Raw genomic sequence first — 23,156 nt, 5'->3', positions numbered from 1 at the left:
TATAATAATAATTTATAATGATATAGTTTTATTTTTTAAAATTGATCCCTTGATTTTTATTTTTATTTTTTGTGCTTGACATTGCAATAATTTGAGTTTGGACTTCACTGGTTGTTTTAATCACCTACGAATATACACCTCAAGGTGTGGATGAAATTTTTGTTACTTGATTTTGCCAAATAAAATTTAAATTTATTAGTTTAGAGTAATTAAAGCTTATGGGATTGAATTTGAAGCTTTGAAAAACTTAAAGCATCTTCAAATTTGTCCTAACAGGGACTGACTTGCTTAGAAAAGAAAAAATATTTATGACCTTTTTATTATTTTAATATTTTTTTAATTTAATCCTTCTATATTTTTTTTGTAAATTGAATTGATAGTTTGTTTATTTTTACCTATATAGGGTTTTTGCATCACCAAGAAGATATTTTGATACTTGATTGATACTTGATTTGCTGAAATATATTTAAATTATATTGATTTAAAATAATTAATTTTCAAGAAATCAAATTGGACTATAAACAAATATGGAAAGCTAAAGTTAACGAGCAAGATAAATAAAAAAAACTAACGAATATAATTCACATTCTAAAGACGTGAGGGAAGTTGCCACTCTTCAGTGACATGTGCGATCTCATTTAATGGCCAAACATGGCCATTCATGATGGCGCTTGATATGTTGTAACGAGATGTTTCATATGCAATGGTGCATGTAGATTGATTCACGGTGATGTGTTTATAATTACTTTTTTTTCCCCCTTCTTTTCTCTCTGTTTTTCTTAAAATTCATGCTATCTATTATAAAATTCAGGGTTATCTCTTTATTTTATTATTATTTAAATTTAATATTTATTCTTTTAATTACTAAATTTCTATTCTTGATAATTTTCTAGAATTGTAATTAATTTCATCATTTAATTAAAAAATTATAAGTTGTCTTTTTTTTTTTTCAAATTTAATCTTTATTCTTTTATTTTTATTTTTTATCCTTTTATGAAATTAAATCTTTTTTTTAATTTCATTCTTCAATTTAAAAATATAAAATATCCTCTTATTTGTTTTAATTTCTAATATGATTTTTATTCTTTTGTTTTTTATTATTTTTTTGTGGATCTTTTTATAATTTTTTTTAAATTTCATCATTTGACATGAAGTTATTTAGGGATTGGAGTCCGTGCTTTTTCTTGATAAGGTGATTTTAACTTCATGATTCGAGTTGCAAATTTAAAAACTTAAGCTAGGTTAACATCTTCTTTGTTTTAGGGTTTATTTTTCTTACATTGATTTTTTCCTTTCTATTCAGTAATTCCAATTCCATCACCTCGATTACGAATTTAGCTAGGTAACCCAAGTTGACTTGGGTATTTTTTTGGGTCATCTTTTTAATTTAATATTTTTTATTTCATCCTTAAACATTGAATTGTTTTATAATTAAACTTTATTTTTTTTTTCAATTTACCTTCCACATGAGTATCTTATTCTTATGATCTAGGTCATAGGGTTTGATAGACTTACCTGGTTTGTTGAATTTTTTTTGATTCTTTTTAATTAATTTTTTTTCATTTTATCCTTTTACATTGAATTTAATAAGAAATTAGGCTTACTATTTTTATTTTCTTTTGGTTTATTCTGGTCTAATAAATCAAGTTGCAGATTTGACATATTTTCCCTTGACTTTTCTGGCTAACTCGGTCATTTTTTATTCTTTTTTTTTATTGAAAATTTTGTTCTTTCCACTTTGGATTAGCTTAGAACTTAATTGCTTTGCTTTTTTTTTTTCTTTTTGTTGGAATCTTTTTTTTTTATGTTCTTGTGAAAACGTTTTTTTATTTAATTTGGTTCATTTATTATTGTTGTTTTTTTTATTATCTAATTAAATGATATCAACTTATTTAACTCTACTGGATCAATGGATTTTTTTCTTCTTTATAACATTCTTGCATTACTTAAATATTTTTTAATATTAAAAAAAATAACGCTGCCAGTGCCATACCATTGTTTCACATATCTCATGTGAAAACTATTGACAATTTATAGTGAAATAATAATGATAATGCAATGTGAACACCATCCTCCAAATTAGTTTAGACATTTTACCAACAAAACCCCATAAATGGTTTGTAATTGACACAAGCAAGCCAAGATGAATTGAAATTAATTTTATTTTTTTACGCTTTTAAATTATTTTGTTGTATTGATGTAAAAACATAAATTAAAAAATATTATATTTATATAAAAATATTTTAAAAAACAATTATACTCATGAATATCATTTACATGACATTTCAACAATCAACATGACATTTATGGAAACAAGAAAAGAAAAGTGATGATATATGTTTCTGATTTTAAAAGCAATAAATATCATTGAATGGTAACATTTTCTCAACTTTTCAACTCTAAAATATCTTTTATGTCCAAAACCAAATATCTTTTCCTTTGTTACAATGTTTCTATGATTTTAATTTATCTTCAAAATCGTATCTAGTTCTTGCAAGAACAGGAATTGATCTTTCTACCCAATCCTTTTCTTTTTGAATCGGAGTATTACTAGATCAAATACTTATTAATTAGAATATTAACCTTGTTTGATACTATTAGATTGAGGTGATTAGTATTTAGGAGAATTTATATAATAATAATAATAATAATAATAATATATCAACCTACAATGAGTATTGTGATTTTATTTGAAGTACAAGTTAGTTTAAAAATATATTTTATAATTAAAAAAAATTGAGATAGTTGAACCTTTTGTTTTGGATTCTCATAGGGTAAAATAAAAAATAACTAGGCTTAGGCCCTTGCTTCACTGCAGGTAGAGTAAATAGTATATAACTATATTAAAAATTTATAAACATTGTTTTTTTGCTTGCATGTAGTGAAATATTTGAAATGATAATTAAAAATTCGATTAATATATTATAATAAATTAATAATGGGATAAAATATCTTTAAAAACTTGACCAGTAATGTGCAAGTTAGTTTAAATATATCTTTTATAATTAAAGAAATTTGAGATCGTTGTACTTTTGTTTTGGATTTTCATGAGGTAAAATAGAAAATAACTAGGCCTTGGGCCCTTACTTCACTACATGTCAGGTGAAATGTATATAACGGCATTAAAAAAAATAAATGTTGTTTTTTTTTCGAACATGTTATGAAATATTTGAAATGATGATTAAAAACTTGATTGATATCATAGAATAAATTAATCAATTATCATAGGCATTAATAAATGAAAAACAAAGTTGGTGTGATTTATTTGACAAAACAGACAAATAATAAATTGACTTTTTCATTCAAATGATGATTCAGTTAAAAAAAGAAAACCTCTATCATTTTAGCCTTGTCTAACCCTAGATTAAATTTGAAAAACAAAATACCAAATGACTAAATCCCGAAAAAAAATGAGGGAATAAAATAAAAAGATGATGACAAACTATATTGACTAGAGTTAAGTTGTAAAATTTATAATTCGAGTAATGGAAACAATAATAACAAGTTAACCTGACTAGATAATTTGTCTTTATTTTTTTTCTTTATTCTTTTTATGGTTGGACTTTTATTGGATCTTAAATGATCAATAATCATATTAGATTTAGAAGTAAATAAAAGATTATAAAAGAATTTATGCTAAAACTTAGCAAATATATTATACTATATTGGTTTCAGTTAACTTTAGTTAACAAATAAAAGTTAGAACCTAGATCAAAAGATGATCCCAATTAGGCATAATTTTTCAAGGTAAGTGATACAACATGATGAAATTACTTTTTAAAATTTTTTTAAGTTAAATAAAAAAACCAATGATGAATAACGGTCAAACTGAAAAATGTATAAAAAACCCTTAGGTGTTGTGTCATAATTCATCAAATCAATAAACCATGTCAGAGACTTAAGTGGTCTAATAATTCTTTTTATTAAATTTATATTGCCCATGAAAAGAATTGCAAATAAAAAACCTTACAAAAAAGCCTAAGTGCGTAGGCCTAATAAAAAATAAGCTTAGGTCAGCGTGTTTGAATCTTATATTTTTTAATTTGTCCATTGCTTTTATTTTAAAAAAATAAATTAGATGACAGGTCTACTATATGCCTAAAATGTGACCACTATAGTGATGGTTGAAAATTAAGGGAAGATGTATTTTTTCCTAAAAAATCCTTTTGTCTAAACCTATTTTAACAAAAAAAAAATTCACCTCATAAACACCCATACAACACTTACAAACTAATTTATCAACCTTAGAAACTTCAAAAAAAACCAAAAAACATGAAATCACACTAGGTTAGATTTTTTTCCTTGACTTTGGTCTACTTTTTAGGTAATATTTAGGTTTGAAACAACCACAATTCAACTCATTTCATCAAATGAAATTCATGGACACCAATAACAACTAATTTGGTGTTAAAAATATATGAAAATAATAACTTTCTTTATTTATATTGGAATCTACTGAAACCCTATCTCTCCTTCAAAAATTAAAAACTTAAAAATAATAAAATTCAAGTTGTGTATCAAAATTAGATTTATAAAAATATAAGAGATCAAAAAGGTTTAATTTTATAAATTGAGGGATTAAAATGTATCTGTTATACCAATTTTAAAAACACCATCCATTTTCGATGTTTTTACTATATTGATCCTATTTCTTTTAATTTTATCCATAACCGATAAATTTGAAGCAATTGAGTGCTAAACTTGTAATCAAAAAACATATTAAAAAAAAGTTAAGAGATCAAAGTGAAAAAATACAAAATATATTATATTGTAAGTTTGTGAACAATAATTTTCACTATTCAAACATTCCCTTCCACTTCAATTTTTTTTTTAAACTTATTAATAGGTGTTCATGTTGATTAGGTGACTCTAGAAATCAGATCATATATCCTGCTTAGGAAATTCAACAATTTTTATTTTTTTATTGAGAAAGGGGGAAATTGGATAACTATATTAGGGTGCTTCGATTTTGTTTTGTTTTGTTTGTGTTTTTATAAAGATTCATATAACTTTTCTTTAAATTTTATTACGTTTAATGTTACTTTTGCCTAACTTAACATATTAATTTAGGGGGGGGATAATATTTTCAAGGAGAATGAGGATTTAGTTTAAATTAAGGAGAATGAGGATTTAGTTTAAATTAAATTTTAAAGATTTAATATTTTTTTTTCTAATACAATTTATAAATATGGTGTGAATATGCTATTTATTTAATTCAATTAAGTGCTTTTAATCAAACCCACAAAGATGAGATGATGGTTTAAAATAGTCCAAAGGAAAAGAGTAAATGAAAGCCATTTTCATGTATCAAATTATAAATATGTAAAGATGAACTGTGGTTTTAAGCTATGGTACTAATTTAAAAAAAAAACAAAAGAAAAACTAAAACATTCAAGGTTTTTTAAAGGTATTTTACTTATGATATGAATTAAAAAGAACAGAGAATAAGAAATAGCCAAGAGAAACAAATAAAAAAAAATTTACATAAAAAACATTTAAAAGAAAAATGAAGATCAAGTGAATTTCAAACAACAACAATAAAGGATTCAAGGTTGTGTCATTGACAAGAGGAAGTAGATGAATTATCTATATTTAAAACAAATATGAAAAAAAAACTATTTATGAAGTTAATGGATGAATTATCTATAATTCTTCAAAGCAAACTAAAGTTCACAAAATAAAAATATATTTTCCAGTGGTTTTTCCAACAAAGATAAACAGGAAGACATTATTGATAAATGCATGAAACGTTAGCGAATAAACTTGTATAAAAGAAATTGTTGAAGAACTTGATAAAACCAGTGTAATGGTGAGATGAAATTTACTAATAACCAAAAGAAAAAAAAAAGAAAAAAGCTCTAAATCTTTCTTAGGGAAGATAGAAAGTCCTTTTATCTATTCTATCTATGTTTGCGCTCAATGCTTCTTTTTTATGCTGTCATTATTTCACTTGGCTATTTAAACAACGCAGATGGGATTTCGGTACTTCTTCTGAAATCAAGGATAGTTTTTGTAGATTCATCTTGAATTTTTACAATGATATAGTAACATCTTTGTATATTTCTATAACAAAAGGTTGGGAATCCAAGAACCATAAATTCTGATTTATATGTGTGTATATAAGAGAATCACTATTTCTCAAGATGGCTAGATGTTTGAGCTTTACTGCATACGGAGATTGGTTCTACCGTTGCTCATTTTCCAAGGCTGGTCTTCGTTCCCTCTTATCTAATCTTGGAGATAGCACAATTATTCATTGTTGGGCCAGTACCAAGAATCAACAAACCATTTTATTATGCGTTTGAAAGTATTATAATTTGGTCTGCTATTAAATCAAGGTTTTAAACATGGCATATCAGTTCCTTGAATCCTGATGTTCTTTTTTAATTATGTATCTGTTGGCTTTCTTTTTCTTTCTTTTTGTGTTTGCTTTCTGTTTGTTTTTGTGATTCTCTTTTCTTCTCTTTTCAGCCTTTTTTTTCCTCGTGTATTGTGTTTTTGGTAACTTCTGATTGGCATTTTCAATATATCGACTTCTTCAAAAAAAAAAAAAGAAATTAACAAACCATTAAAACCCAGTCTCTTACTTCTCCATAGCTTTGGAGCTAATGCAATCTGACAATATGGTAAGCATCTCCAGATGTTCATTGTTGAATAAATCTAAATTAAACAAAAAAAAATACAAAAATAAAAAATGATGGAGAATAGGGTTTCATTAATATTGCGTGATAACTTTATTCTGAAGAATAAATAATGTTAACCTACATACAAATAGATTATATATAGACTAAAATAATAATACTATTCTACCCTTAATAAACAAAACAAAATATTTCTTAATATCTCCCCTCAAACTCACGATGCAACAACGACAAATAGAATGTGAATGCCATTAACAGTTATAAAAAGAATAAAGGGTAAAGGGGACACAAAAATAAAAGATGAAAAATCTGGAGATATATGATGTGAAATACTAGAAACCAAGATCCATTCAAAATATGATATACTTGAGGAACTATAAGGCAACTGACTATAGTAAAAGAAATGAACATTGCTTATGGATATAAGGAGAAAAACTTCTGAAATTGCTCAGCTAAAATATTAGAATTGATGATAAGCCTTATGAAACGACTGCCATAGTATTGTGGTGTGGTAGTTTATAACCATGAGGTGGTCTATGAGCATTAGATTGTGACTTGTTGTCAAGCTTCCAAGCTTGATTCTACTATCTTAACTTGGGATTCTAAGCCTTCCAATGACTTTTCTACTTATAGAAATTGCACCTGTCAAAGACAACTCTTATGTAAGGCTTATTATGATAACTGAAGAATGAATTAATAGAGTACTATTAGTATAGAAGGATTAGAAGCATAAAGAATTCTCTTTTCAGAATAAGACTGAAGATGTATTTTTTCAGCTAATAACTCAATAACAATAAAGTCAACAAAAAATAGTGGGGAATGATGTAAAATTGAACCTCTAAGTCCTTTAAAATCACTGTGAAGTGTCGTTAAAAACTACACCAATTATTGTTGCTCTCTATAAGCAATATAAATGCTATATGTATTTAATTTTGCTAATTCTGTAAGAGTCAATTAATTCAAATGATCTTTGAGAACAGAATAAAACTCCTGAATGCTCATATTTTTTTGATGAAGAGCTCGAGTGTCATTCTCCAATTGATATTGCTTTGCAAAATTTGATTGCATGAATAATATTTGCAGATGATTTTAGACTTTCTTTGCTGTCTCATACCTAGCCAAATGTGTACCTATGGAATGCTTAACAAAATTGTTAATCTATTTAATAATCTTTACATTGTTTACTTTCTATACATCTATCAAAGTAGCATAACCCTCATCAATATTTCTAAATATCACATAACTTCCACTAACTTATTCTTATATTTTTTTTTTATCTTTTAAGAAAATTTCTCAATATATAATTTCAATACAAATAATTCTTTCAATATAATCTCATATTTATATACTGAAGCGAATTATTTTTTTTAGTAGCTATAATCAATAAATAAAGAAAACCAGAAAGTAAAAAAAAAGTAATGCAAAATACTAAATTACAAAAATTAAATAAATATTGTAGAAATTGAATAAATATCACTCCAAAAAATTCAAGATGTGTTTCAAATTAAGTTTTGTTATATAAAATTAGCTCTGATACAATATGAAACAATCCAAATTAAACCAAAAAAATACAGAATTAAAAGAAGATGGAGGCTAGAGTTTTATTGACATTGCATGAAAATTTTATTCCGAAGAATAAATAATATTAACATATATATATATATATATATATATATATATATATCCTACCCTTAATAAATAAAATAAAATAAAATATATTTCTTAACATTCCAACACACATCACGTTTCAATGTCTCCATTCCAGACCTTCTTTTCTTCTGTGAGTCCTGCACATCTAGGCCTGAAAGAACCGATCTTTCCAGGCTCAATGCGTTATGAGGCTACTGGAGGCACACAGTGTGCATGGAATGAATCATGTTGGGATCAGCTTTGGAAGGTTTGTGGGGTATAGTATGGCTGCACAATTTCAAGAAAAAATAAGAGTTGTGCTGTGCTGGGGTTAGCTTGGAAGAAAAGGATACGAACAATGGTTTGTTTGTGGTTCCGAATTTAGATGAAGCAGCCACCATATTGTTGCCACAGACACCATAAAAATTGAGGGAGTTGATGCGGTTATCGTTTGTCAAACTTGCCATGGGCGTGCCCTCGTTCTTTCTAACAGATTTCATCAATGTATGAGTTAATTTCTAACGTTTACTGGAATTTCATATTGTTGACCCTCTGTGGATGATTGAAGTTCATGGATTTTTTCTCAGGCTAGGCTTAATATAGACACAAAAAAAGTCCCAGATAGTCTCTCTGTAATGTTTCTGTTCTGACAGGTTAATTATGTGCACGGATCATGTCAAGGAGAAGAGGGAATTGATCCAGGCTATACTTCAAGATCGAAATCTTTTTGATCTACCAAAGATCACACAGGTTCCTTACCGTTCTTGGCCCATCTAGTTTAAGTAGTTTATGTTGTGCCATTCTTTTAGCCTATGAGACTGACATCATAGGAGGCATCGGGGCTAAGGAAAGTGTAAAATGAATCTTTGAAAAAGCAGTCAGTTCATGATAGAGTACTCCTGGTCTTAATGTTTGTTTGTTTGTTTTTTTTTTTTTTTTTTTTGTTTGTAGAGCAGCCAACATTAACGATATGCGGAGAGCAAGATCAAATTTTCCCACTGTAATTGGGGCGCAGATTGAAAAGGTCAACTTGAAATCCCCTGTTGATTGTGGCCTCTGATGCTCTGAAAATTTGAGTGTATTTTGTCTGTAGTAATTATTCCCGCCTCTGATGCTCTGAAAATTTGAGTGGATTTTGTCTCTAGTGACTACTCCTTGACAGCTTCCATTCTTGTACGTATGTGGGAGATATAGTTTCGATATCTGAACTGATTTGGTGGGTCGATCCGAGATTTAATCGATTCAGAGCTAAAACTGGTTTAGATATAAGTAAAAACCTTTAGGAAGTTGGACTGATAAAACCTAATATACTCAACGGGTCGACTAAGAACTCGATTGACTCGAGTAAACCTGGTTCAAGGAGTGTGCTGGCACTATCAATAATCAAGATGAAGCAATCGGGCTAAGAACTCTTTACCCTCTCGATTCTTAGTATCTCATGGAGACGATCCTCTCAAGAATAACGTCTGAAACTCTATCTCTTGAAATGAATACCCTTCCTTAACTTATGCCATTTATCTTAGCAGCTAGAGAGGTACGGAATCATGGGAGCATTACAAAAATTCTTTCTAGTTTACGTGATTCACTTCTTAAATTAAATAAGATAGTTTGCTTCCTTGCTTGTAGGAGGATAGGTTGTTTATGAAGAGAAAAGAAGACAAACACAAGACTAATCTTGATGGGCGAGACAGCAGATGATATAGGAGTTGTGGGTGTTATGGTTGGGCACAAGAAACTAGAAGAGAGAGAGATCGAGGTCATACAGTTTTACAGAGAAATATATTTTTTTTAATTAACCTGGATCAATTTGGATCAGTTTATCTGAACCATAACCTGATTATTATACAGGTTTAACTAGTAGTTCGGGTTTAAAAAAGTATGGTGGGAAAACCTTCTCTGATTAGTTAAGAACGCGGGACACGCAGTTAACTTAGGAAAGGCCAAGGAGTTTTCCAGACTGACTCAGTTGCTCCTCCGTATCGAGAATCTTAGAAAGATTTTTATCCACCAAGGATCACCATTCGATTCAAACAGAATGAAAATAGCTGGCTTGTGTTAGATACCGAAAGGTCTTATACTTTGAAAAAATGGCAACGTTTGGTCATAAACTAACATGCCGTTTGGTAGGCAACCCAAACGGGCGTTTCGGGCAAAGGAATATTGTTTAGATTTAAAATTAAATTTTTATATATTTTTTATATCATTTTAAGGTATTAATAATAAAAATAATTTTTTTTAAAAATAATTTTTAATAAAAAACATTTTCAAAAACAAACATCACCAAGACACCAAACATTATCCAAATAAATTTTAAACTAGTATATTGTTTGGGGGAGCCTGCTCTACACGGTATTTTATAAAAAAATATATTTTATTTAAAATTATTATTTTTATATAATTTTAAATTATTTTAATATTTTAATATATTTTTAAATAAAAAATATTTTGAAAAACAATACTACAACTAAATACTGTATAAATCAAAGTAATGCTCTCGCAAAGCTTGTGCATATCTAATTCTTGCTCTATTAAAAAACAAATATGGTAGATTTCGTGTTCATCAAGTGCTAGTGCGATTTGACGTGGCTTGTTTTGAGCATATCCATTGCTTGTAAGAAGAAAATACCTGTTAGAGACTGTTGTCAACAGGGCGTGGATGGCAATGGAAAAGAAATTGCTGATCATCGTTCTTACGTTGAATTGTCCTAACTGAGAGTTATTTGTGCTTCTCCGATGCAGTTTGATGGTTTTGGAAGCCGCTGATCAGCTGGATTGAATTCAATTCCTCGAAAAGAAGGAGAAGAGGAAGCAAAAAACATCCCATCAATCTGGCTATTGTTCATAAGATTGGTCAGAGACGATCAACGGTAAGGAATTGGTCTAGAAGGGTCGTCATTGGTCCATATGGTTGGCTGGCCACCACTTTTTCTCGCATTTATGTTTAGATAATGAAAAAAAGAGGAGAAGAGGTAGCTAAGCTAGCTTGAATATTGAACTTGATTTTTCATACAACTTCGTAATTTCAAGATATAAAACCCTAGCTTTTGTGGTTTAGATTAATATATTTGCATGTTATTATATTTGAAAAAGGTCCTTGGCTCTCACGAGTAAGAAATTGTTTATGAGTGTAATTATAATTTATTTTTAAAATATTTTTATTTTTAAATATATTAAAATAATATTTTTATAATTTTTAAAAATAATTTTTAAGATTAGAGTATTAAAATGATCTAAAATATATAAAAAAAATTAATTTTTAATAAAAAATTTATTTTTAGAATTTTTTAAAAATACAGCTTAGTTATTTTTTAAATGCTTTCTAAATTAACATATATTGATTAATGTCTTGCAATAATATAAAAAAAAGACATGGGATAAATTTCTTTATATTTTTTAAATTAATTTTAAAGTTGTTTATGTTATATTTTTTGTTGTTATTTCTAGCTAAATATTTTTTTTTTGTTTATCGCGGGACACTAAACATAATGATCTTGAAAATAAAAAATAAAAAATAATGAACAGTAATGTCTTTTTGGAAAACAATTCTTAAAAAACATAAACAAAAAATAGATAATGAGACCAAACAGTCTTTTATATTGATGTACATGGGTATGCCACGTGTTAAAGTGGGTGGACAGAATTTCATGATATAAAGCAAAATACGAGCATGTTTGGTCCAAGCTCTGTCCTTGTTTGGCACCGGCTTCGAATTTCGTCCACAAAGCCTAGGCTGATCTGAGACGTGAATTTATCCCTAAGCATGCAGAAAAGTTCCGTGTAACACCACCACAAGTGGTTCCCAATCACCGCAAATTCCGATCAACTGTCCCAATTCTGAGACTTGACCATGTCCTCTAATTCGTTGCTCATTAATCGTAGACGCCTGTAACCTCTTCATTTCCAACTTTTTTAATAGCTCCTTTCTTGTGATTAAGATTATTTTTTAATATGTATTTTTATTTAAAAATAAATTAAAATAATATTTTTTATACTTTAAAATTTATTTTTAATATTGTTTTCGGGTAATAAAACTAAACCGCCCGAGTTGCCCCCATTTTCTTTTTCTTGTATCCTTTCTTGACCATATATAAATATAACACACAAACAATTCGAAGCACAGCCACATCCAACCCAAAGATTGAAAAACCAAGAAAAAGGAAAAATATAGACTCCATCAATCGAAACATGGGCATGATGGAAACCTCTCCCATCACCATAGCTCCTTTGCTAATAAGAAACATAGCAACCGCCATATTTATCTTTGCTGATAAATCCCTTGTTGCCTTGGCCCAGAAACACAAACTTCTTGAACATATTCGTTATCTTCTTGTCACTTCTTTTCTCTTCTTTCTACGTTTACTTCCTTCTCTATTCCCTTCTTTAAACCCTAGTTCTGATCACCAAGATCATGATAATATTCAGTACCATCATCTTCAGCCACTCAAGAGTGCAGACTACTTGCCTTCATCAGGTTATGGAGATTCAGGTATTGCTCGAGCACTCACACAGCTACTGTCAATCGTTAATGATATTCCGGTTAGCTCAAGAAAGTATGAAATAGTCAGATCATTAGCTGAGAAGGTTGTAGATGATAACCATGGAGAAAATAATGAGGCCTTACGCGAGGTCAACCGTGGGGTTTTATCAGCGGCTTTTTCAAGGACACTTAGCCAGCTTGAAGCCGCCATGATGGAGATAGCGCATGACGGGAGTGAAAATGGCGGCTCAAGGACTGGACCGGTCAAGGGTCGCTTGAACCAGATTTTAAAGGCTGTTAGGGTTGTCGGGGATGGGAGTTGGGCCCGGTCTGGTAGAGGTAGAGAAGGAGCGGACCGGTCCGAGGAGAAGTTGGCGGCTGAGCTGCTTTGGTTGGGTCAGAAATTGTCAGCTTGTGGATGTGGGGAGGAAGCTGTTCGGAGGTGGGCTTCGGCTTCAAACTTGGCTAGGCTTGCTCTCTCGGCAGAGGCTCGCCTACAAGGTTCGCTGGTGAAAGTCTCAGGTAAGTTAATTTTTTTGCACAATCATTGTTTTAATTTACTAAACTAATTTATCTATTTAAATGTAATAATTCTTGTTTTAAAAATAAAGTAATCCTTTCTATTAAATATGATTTTTTTATTAAATATAATAAAATATAACGATGTGTTGTGTTTCTTAGAAATTGAGTTGCGTACGTAGAATGCTGCAATTCAAGGAAAAACATTCTTACGCACGTCTCGCTTACAGTTTTAATAATAATTAATTGCGGCAGCCACATTTTTTAATCGGTCATCAATTAAATTATAATCAATAATACCAGCGAGTTCAAAATTATTAATCCCGATTTAAGAGTTAACTCAATATAAAACTCGGTTTCTGAGTTGGTGAGTCAATTCAAAAGTTTTATTATTTAAAAAAAAATTAAAATCACTTGTTTTTATTTTTTTAATAAAAAACACCAACTAGTTTTTTATTATGTTGACCGGTCAATTCTGGATAGATTTCATAATAGTGGTAGAATCTAAAGAAGCGGGCTTGTTTTTATTTGAATTTTCTTGCTTGTTTCTTGTCCAATATTAAATAAAGAAATCTGTCCAGAAAAAACAAGAGATGGTGTGAGGGTCATAGATCCCAAAGAATCACCATGATTGCTTGCCTTCGTTAATTTGCTACAAGCTCAAATAACTTAGTTTGCAAGCTGAAAATGATATTCAAGAAAAGAAATTAGCTTGTTAATTCTCACAGTATTTAATTTGTATAATTCTTTGTTCTCGTAGAGCAGTAATGTCTTGACTGCTTAAAATTTTGTTCAGCCTTCCTGTTCAAACAAGCCAGAGAATTGGGACTTGATGAAGCTGGAGAAGGCCAGAGGGAGTGTACACAACGACAAACAAAGATGAAGATGCTGATGTCCTGGCTGCCATTGCTATGCAGAGCAAGCAATGGCACTGATGCACCTGTTCTCAGCATGAGAGAAAGGGCTGAGCTAGAGATAGTATTGGAAGAGATGATAGACATGCTGGAGCACGAAGAAGAGCAGGAGCAGGTCTTGTCTTTGTGGCTACACCACTTCACATATACTCCATCTTCTGACTGGCCTAACCTCCGTGCCTCTTATGCTAGATGGTGCACTGCTTCTCGTCAGCTCTTACTTCTCAATTGAAATTGGTAAGCACGTAGTATTATTTAGATTTTCGTCTGTGTAAAATTAACAAATATTGTTCAGATGAATAAAATTATCTGCAGTATTATTTAGTACAAATCTGGTTTCCTGCTAGACCAGCCTCCATCAAAATAGCTGTTAAACAAGCATAAAAAAATAGTCATCTGGGATTAGTCAAATTTGTCTGCCTCCAATTCGATCTCAAGAAGGAAGTGACCATGAATGATTAATCGATAATTAAGCATCAATAATATATATACTATGGCTCGGCTGTCTATTTCTTTCTGAATTGTGGGCTATGAATCTATGATCAGACAGTATCGTCTTTCCACGTGAAAGGGATGTTTGCGGCTTAAAAATGGACGCACGTCTATTATCTGCATGACTTTCCCAGTTCCTCAGGATTTTTCTTCTGCATTCCACTACTTGAGGCAAACACAAATATATATGACCCATCTTCGTCCTTGGAAAGGCACTCTTCAGGTATGCTGTAAATGATTAATTAGTATATTAAACTTGTGTTATGTAAATGTATTAAAATATATTTTTTTTAATTTTTACATTATTACGTTAAAATCATTAGAAAATATCGAAAAAAATATTTAATATTTTTTTATATAAAAATATATAATTAAAATACACTCAAATGCAGTTACAAACGCAATGTTTTACATGCAGTTTTTTCTTAGGCCACTTGCTTGTGTAAACAATAGAAAATAAAACGATTTTGAACTGAGAAGACATCAAATTTATTTACAAACTGTGAGTATCACAGTATAGTGTTTTTGACAGATTATGATGGATGGAAGGCCATTCATTAAATACATAACAATTTCCATTGCAAGACTTCGATAACAACTGTAACCCAATTCAATTTACAGTATAAACTGCTTCGCGTAGATGTCAAATGTCTCGGACGAGGAAAGCTGAGGCTCCTGAAATTAATTAAAAAGCAAAAGAATTAACAGGATTAGACTAAGATCGCTCCTATCTTGGATTTACCATTGATGTTTTATTTCAATTCAAAATGATGGCAAAAATTCCTGATAGTAAAGTTAGCATATACCTGTGTTATCTCAGTGTTGAACAGAGCTTTATTTACTAGGGATGCGATGGGACCATTTAGGCGTAATCCACCAGTTTTCGCCCCACGAATCACCTGGCGCATAGAATTAAGCAGGCGTCCATATGTTAATCCAGGTTCATTTTGCACTGCTTGGATGAAGCAATACGTCAAGGCACCAGTCGAAGCATTGCCTGCCAATGCCTGCAAAATTGAAACTACACTAAAGTGTAAACAAAATATGGTGTGATATGTTCAAACCTCCAAGTTCTTGCCTTGTTCAATTTGCATTGGAGCTTAACCACATCAGGATTAGGAATATTTTCTAAATTATTTCCTCTGACAATCAAGTAAATGGAGGACTAACTCACTGTCGTATCCACACTGGTTTGATTATCATCACAAGCACTGATACAAAGTGCCAGCCCTCCACTCGTGCCTTTATAAGCATATGGTGAAAGAGTTTGGTCCTCCCATGTATAGTATCCTTCCCTGTCAGAAGCAAAACGTAAAATAAAATAAAATGGTTCTTCCACTCATTCTGCACTATGCTATGCTGTAGGAATGAAACGTGCAAGATTTACTACTATTAATTACCTATTCATCCTGCACACAAATGGAAGATCAAGCATAGTTTGACTATAGCAGGCATCAATAATGGCATGAAGTGTGGCTCCTTGTGGCAATGGCCTTACAATGGTCTCATTGATTTCATCATCAACTATCATCCCTTGAGTTTCATAGTCAAGGGGGCATAAAGTTTCATCAAACCCATCAACCTCATCCATGTCATAATCAAGTTGCTTTGAACCATGGCCAGAGAAGTGAAACACTAACGAGTCCCCTGGCTGGCAGCCCTGAACAAGCCACCTTAAAGCCAGCCTTATGTTCTCTTTTGTTGGAATCTGTAATGGGTTTGTCTCATCTTCTGCAAGTAGATTTACCTTACATGGTTATAGCCCAAAGAAAGAATGTATCGCCAATTTCCAGCCAGTACAGCTAATTAGATATACAGTAACGGGCCAAATCTAATTATCAGGTCTCAATCTTCCATATCTCTGAGCCAGTTGAATGACTTGATAATTTCATGATCTCAAGACATTAAGAAGAAATCACAGAAAAATAGACATGAGACATTGTTTGGTTATTATCAATGAAAATACAATTACCTGTGAGCATGAGTATGGAGTCATTGGGAAACCCAAACTTCTCGACAAGAAAATATCTCATGCACTTAACATCATTAATACTTCCTTTGATCTTATAACTCTTGCCTCGATAGCTTACTCCACAAAGCAGAGCCCGTTTCCTCCCATGCATTGAAGGAAGAGGCAACTGAAGTACGGGCCTAATTGGTGGCTGAGCATAATAACCACCATAACCCGGCGCCACAGGATAGTTCCTGCTACTAACCGAACTAGTCATGGTGGTAATGTTGCCAGAAACCATGCTAATAAGACCAGAAGTAATCCTGCTAGCTGACTCGCGGGCTTGAGCCAGAGGGTAGTAGGAATGAACCCTGGTGACGGCTTGACACACAGCACATCGAATCGCTTGAGCGTCTGGGGGCACAACTAGTTGCACACCACACCGGCTACATTTTTCTATTGCCATTTCCTTTCCCCGAGGCCGAGAGGGTGGGAAATGAATGCAATAAGAAGAGGATTTTTGCACTTGAACAAAATAGCTAGAGGCTACCATGTCCTACATATATGACATTGTTAGTCAAATCTAGCATAGTTTGATCACATGTGGCAGCCCTCGAGAACCAGATTCGATTAGTACTTGTAGTGGGTGTAGGAGATTCTGTATAGCTAATTTGATGCCACATCAGCCATGCCATAACTCGGACAAGATCTTAGGCTGCCATTTCAGTGAGAAGATTTAACTCAGATTTGGATTTGGTGGCCTGCTCAATTACAAGCAACCACCTACTGTAGCTATCATACATCTGTCAATTCTACTTTTTTTTTAAAAAAAAAAATTTATGGCAAGTTTTCAAGAGTATTCTGGGAATGGTGGAATTTGAACCTTAGATTCTCCATTCATGCAATAATGATTTGCAGTCTAATTGCTGGACCATCCAACGTCTAATTGTACATTTTTCTTCTCCTAGTTTATCCTAATCAAGTCTCCAACATGTTTACTTTAGTGACTCCTAAAGAATTCATCGAATTTAGAAGTTTTATGTTCGAGTATCGTTATTAGTTTAAAAGATAACTTGTCTCTATCTCAGTTATAGATAAAGAAAAGACTCGTCTACCTTGAAATTTTTTTCCAATGCTGTCATTAATCTTAATTTTTAGGAACATATTTATATATGATTAATCTTATTTATACAAAAATATATCCTAATTTTTAATATCATATATGTGATGGGCGTCTCTGGTATAAAAAAGCACGATATTTTTCTTACTGCGAAACACATCATATATATTTTTATTTTTAACTTTAATACTATATAAAAAACAATCATTTGATAGGTTTTCAAGTACAAATAATTTTAAAAGCAAACATTACTACAATGGTAGACCATAAAAAAAAAAAAACCAACCATGTATTTTAAAGATTAAGACAAATAGTTGGCTGATTGTCTGATGGACCCACCGATTGCAGGTTTTGAGTCATCTGATTTTGGTTGGAAACTTGATAAATAAATAAAAAATAAAATAAAATCCTGCAAGTTAATTAATAAATATGTGATACAATTCATATCTTTTTTAATTTTTTGTAATTATTGTTCTCATTTTAGATCACCGAAGTCTCAATATGATTTATTTTATCTATCTTATCATATTAGTGAACAAATAAAAATATAAAAGTATTTTTAATTATAATAGTTCTAGCTTTGCATGACCATAATTATTATTTGTGTTATTACAATATATATTGAATAAATCCACTTATACATTTATAATCTGTACAAATTATTACAGAGTTTTATATTTTTTTTCTATTTAAGTTTTAATATTGACACAGCAAATTTAGTTATACATTCATAAAGATGATGCAAATTAACAAATATTTCTGAAAGAAATTTATCTAAAATTTAAAGTACAATGCATAATTATATTAAGTAAAAGGCCAATTTTTTTTTTAATGTTATATATACTTTTACTGATTTGAAATTTGATAAACATGATTTAGATTAAATTGGAATAAATAAAAATCAAAGCACCAGGTAATTTACATGTGTGTGTTTATTTGTTAGTTTGATAATTCTTAATTCTGCGATACAACCATCGTATAACATTAGGGATCAGAACCAGATGCCTTTTGTATATTTATTTATTTATTTTCAAAATTGCTTTTGTTTGATTCCAACACTTTTATTAATTTTTCAAAAAGAAGACGAAGAAGAAGAAGAAGAGGAGATTCCTACTCCACCTTCAGAATTGAGCAGACCACGTTAGCAGCTGGTAATGAAAGATACATAATATAAAAAAAAAGAAAGGAATATTAAGAAAATTGCTTTTAGATTTAGGATTTTGAACCACTTCTTTATCAAGAATGGAATATATATGTTATTTATATGTTGGAGCATGGCACAAGTTTTTGACAGTTTTGCTTGGACGACAAAAAGTAACATTAAAATAATAATAATAAAAAAACCCTAATGTTCATGCCATTTTCATTGCACACTATGGGTCATAACAATGTGTTTTTTTTTAATCATTTATTTTTTTTAAAAAAATTATCCTTCAAACTTTAATTGATTTGACTTTAGATTCTCAAGAGTTTCTCAAAATATTTTTTTGAAAGGGTTTCTAACAAGATTAAATTATTGCTTAATTTACCAAAATCAATTTCATTAATTAAATATAATTAAAACTGTGAGGACCTAAATTGGCATTAGAGCAGATTTCCATTCTCTTTTTTCTTGGGGTTACTGTAGCCAGGGCATTTATAGTATTATAAGTCCCTAGATTTACTTTCTTTCATTTATTTTCAATATTTTTAAACCCTTTTTTATGAGGTTTTTACATGTTGGTCCAAGATTTTATTTTCTTCGTGTTTCGGTCCTAAGCTTAAGAGAGAAGAGAGAGATGAGTTGGGAAAAAAAACAAAAACAAAGGTCTATTAGTCCATTCCCGTTTAAGAAAATTGAAATACTTGGAGTAAAAGTGTTTTTCGAAGAGTATCATTAAGATGTTTATGAGTTTTTATATGACTTGAAAATGTAGATTGTGATGGAGAAAGAGATTTTTACTAATTTGTGTTTTTATTTTTAGGTTGTTTTTATATATTTTCAAGGTTGATAAAATGTTTTATAATTTACCAGAATGTGTAAGAAGCTAAAATTTATATTTTTATTTGTAATTATACATGGTTGTTACAGTCTATATAAACCCTGACCTACAATCTTAATCAATGCTAAATGGTGTAAATGCAAGTCTAAAAAAGAATATAATTAGAGAATTTTTTTTTTATGATTTGAGGTAAATTCCCCACTAAATTATCATAAAATCCTTAATAAAATAAAAAATAAATCAACATGCAAAAATAATTAATAGCTAAATAACCATGTGAACCTTGTGATAATTCGTGTAAATCTTTATCAGGAAAAGCAAATAAACAAATAAACAAGTTAAAATAAAAATATTTTATTGAGGTAAAATCTCCTAAATTGTTAGTGTATAACTTCGAAAGGAATAAGGGCAATAATTATGCAAGAAAAATATTGGAGATTGGAGAATTAACTAAATTAACCAATAGTTATTGTAAGGAGTGACAAAACTATAAATAAGAGAAAAGTTTCTACCCCTTCTCTTTCAAATTATGGCCGGTTGTTATAGGAAGATAAATTTGCAAAATTTCTCAATATTTCCTTACCTCCCTCCTTTTCCTTACAAGTGTGAATTAAAAGGTGTTTGATTAGTAAGTTTTACTTAAGATAAGTCTTAGTTAGTAGTTTTAGTGAGAATTTTGGTGGCAAAGATAGAGAGAGAAAGTTGGCTCAATTGAAGAGGAAGGAGTGAAATTTGAAAAAGGAGCTTAAAGGGCTTCAAAGGTTTGATTAAAACTCATTAGTAAGGTGTTTTTAGATGGTTTAATTGTGTTCTTTCTATTATTTGAGCTAGAAATTAAAAAATCCCCAATTTTAAAAAAGTTAGGGTTTATGTCTATGTTAGAGATTTTAGTAATTAATGTAATTGGATATTTTGATATCTTTCGCTAAATATGTAATTAAAAATGTATGCATATTTTGCATTTAATGGGCTAAGTCGCATGTGAAATGAAAGTTCTTGAATAAAAGAAATTAAAATGAAAAAGTGTTTCGTATTCCATATTTAAACACCAAAAGTATGGATAAAACCATGTATGGTCCTTGATTTACATAAAAAGATTGTTGGTGGAATGAAGTGTGTATGCATGCACGTAATGGTCAAAATATATGAGAGAGATGAGGTGTGTCTCTTTTTCTGGCATGGAAGATGTTGAGGTTACGAGGAACTGGCCTTGTAAGGTAGAGGATTCTCTTTTCTAGATTCCAATGCCAGTGGACGTTGGGGTAAATTGTGTAGCCTAGTTCTTACATGATAGTGCGCAATCATGTTGGATCACAGTGAGACAATGATGGAGTGAGGAAATATTATTGTGGGGAGATTTTAAGACAGACTTTGAGACTCGTTATTTCTCACATGTAATATATTTAATAATTTTATAATTAATAATCAAGAAATAATAAAAATTAAAGATATAATGAACTAATATTTTATAATAAAAAAAAATTATATTGATGATAAAAAATTTAGAGGCTGAAGAAAATAATTTATAGCAACTTATATTATTTCATGAGGAAAGATATAATGTTTTCGTCATATAATTTTATCTTTTTATTAATAAAAAGTAAAAAAAAAAACAAAACTAAATTCTTTATCAATTTAATATTAAAAAAACTAACAAAGATAATTGTTGAAGGAAAAAAACCCATGAAGAAAAATACTGTAGCAATTGACAATGTTTTGTGAGGAAAACTACAGTACTTTCTCCAATAAAATCAACAAAGATAATTTTAGAAAAAATCATAAAAAAACCATTTAGACAAATCTTGTAACAATTCACAATGTTTTGTAAGAAAAAATACATCGTTTTCCTATATGATTTAACTTTATTGTAATTATAATTCTTAACCAACTCAATTTTCAAAAAATAAAAAAATCAATAAAGATAATTTAAAAAAAAATCATAAGGGAAAACACTACAATAATTCATAGTATTTTTTAAAATTAAAAAGCTAAATTCTTAATAATCCCAATATTAAAAGAATAAAATCGACAGAGATAATTTTAGAAAAAATAACAACAAAACACAAAAAAAAATCATGTTGGAAATATCGTAGCAATTCACAGTGTTTTGTGATGAAAATTATAATGCTTCCCCACATGATTTAGCATTATTTATAATGATTTGTAATTGTAATTCTCAATCAGCTTAAATTAAAATTTTTTTGACAAATATAATTTTAAAAAAATCTTCAGAAAAAAACTATATTGAGAGATATTCTAGTAATCTACAGTATTTTAAGAGGAAAGCTACAATGCTTACCCCATATTATTAAGCTTTATTACAAAGTTAAATTCTAACCAGCTTAATATTAAAAAAATAAAATTGACAAAAATAATTTTGAAAAAATATATTACAAAAAAAAAAACACAAAAGAAACTAGCAAAAAAACTTGTGGAAAAAAAATACTATGGCAATTTACAGTAATTTATGAGGAAAGTTACATTGTTTTTTTCACATATTATAATTATAATTTTTAACTAACTCAATATTAAAAAATAAAATAAAAAAGCTAATTTCAGAGAAAATCATAAAAAAAAACAAAAACAATTATTCTGAGAAATACTGTAGCAATCAATAATATTTTTTTTAAAATTACAAAACTAAATTCTCAATCAACTCAATATTTAAAAAATAAAATGAAAAAAATAATTTTAAAAAATAAAAAATAAATAGAAAAACTATGTAGAAAAACACTGCAGTAATCTATTATATTTTAAAGAAAAAAATTACAAAGTAAAATTTTTAACCAACTTAATATAAAAAAAGTAAAATCAACAAAAATAATTTTAAAAAATAAAAAACAAGAGGAAAAGTTGGAAAATAAAAAAATAAAATTTTTAATCAATTCAATATTAAAAAATAAAATCAATAAAGATAATTTTAAAAAATAAAAACAAAAAGAAAAGTTGGAAAAGAAAAGGTAATTTAGAAAAAAAAGAAAAAATAAACAAAAAAAGAGAGGAGTTGCAAAAAAACAAAAAATAAAAAAAACTTTACTGTGAATTACTATTATAATCCATATATTATATTGGATGTCAGTAAATAATCTACACCCTTAAAATTATTACTTAATGATAATTAACTTATTACTTGAAAGATAAAAATAACTGGAGTTTTTAGCATTATAGGATAAACAGCGGAGGCGTATGAGAGGCGGTTTCAGAATCTTTTTATCTTTGCCCCAGCTTTGCCACCAACAAAGCGACATCGTATTAATAGATTGAGAGATGGATTGCATCGTGAGATTAGAAAGGGGTTAGTTACCCTTTGACCAGCTATAGATAGAGAGTTGAGGCAACGCAGTCTTTAGAATCAATGAGCAAAACTTATCAGAGCGGCACTCATAATAGCTGAGGAAGAGAAATCGCTGGGATTCTTCCCTAGCAGACCA

General features: G+C 29.6%; 2 protein-coding genes and 1 pseudogene across 4 annotated transcripts; 2 read left to right on the top strand and 1 right to left on the bottom strand.

Moving 5' to 3' along the window:
- The first annotated feature begins 5,999 nt into the window (after positions 1 to 5,999).
- LOC105137772 (uncharacterized) lies at positions 6,000 to 9,304 on the top strand (annotated as a pseudogene).
- Positions 9,305 to 12,349: 3,045 nt separating this feature from the next.
- LOC105137724 (1,8-cineole synthase) lies at positions 12,350 to 14,811 on the top strand. 2 transcript variants are annotated; one of them, XM_011043557.1, is made up of 3 exons: positions 12,350 to 13,269; positions 14,063 to 14,417; positions 14,727 to 14,811. In XM_011043557.1, exons 1-2 carry the CDS (start codon positions 12,456 to 12,458, stop codon positions 14,410 to 14,412), a joined length of 1,164 nt encoding a protein of 387 aa, XP_011041859.1. In that variant the 5' UTR covers positions 12,350 to 12,455; the 3' UTR covers positions 14,413 to 14,417; positions 14,727 to 14,811. The 2 variants fall into 2 exon arrangements, with proteins under 2 accessions (XP_011041859.1, XP_011041858.1); XM_011043556.1 differs by lacking the exon at positions 14,727 to 14,811 and having other exon boundaries at positions 14,063 to 14,564.
- Positions 14,812 to 15,059: 248 nt separating this feature from the next.
- Positions 15,060 to 17,439, bottom strand: LOC105137723 (metacaspase-1-like). 2 transcript variants are annotated; one of them, XM_011043554.1, is made up of 5 exons: positions 16,645 to 17,439; positions 16,073 to 16,403; positions 15,847 to 15,967; positions 15,479 to 15,679; positions 15,060 to 15,347 (listed from the first exon to the last, which is right to left on the bottom strand). In XM_011043554.1, the coding sequence occupies exons 1-5, from the start codon at positions 17,174 to 17,176 to the stop codon at positions 15,288 to 15,290; spliced, it is 1,245 nt and encodes a 414-aa protein (XP_011041856.1). In that variant the 5' UTR covers positions 17,177 to 17,439; the 3' UTR covers positions 15,060 to 15,287. The 2 variants fall into 2 exon arrangements, with proteins under 2 accessions (XP_011041856.1, XP_011041857.1); XM_011043555.1 differs by lacking the exon at positions 15,060 to 15,347 and having other exon boundaries at positions 15,555 to 15,693.
- Between the last annotated feature and the right edge of the window lie 5,717 nt (positions 17,440 to 23,156).

This window comes from Populus euphratica, unplaced genomic scaffold, assembly GCF_000495115.2.
Source record: "Populus euphratica unplaced genomic scaffold, PopEup_1.0 scaffold163.1, whole genome shotgun sequence".
NCBI lineage: Eukaryota > Viridiplantae > Streptophyta > Magnoliopsida > Malpighiales > Salicaceae > Populus > Populus euphratica.
Note: the sequence above shows the minus strand (reverse complement) of the source record. Positions and strands in the feature narration are given on the sequence as shown.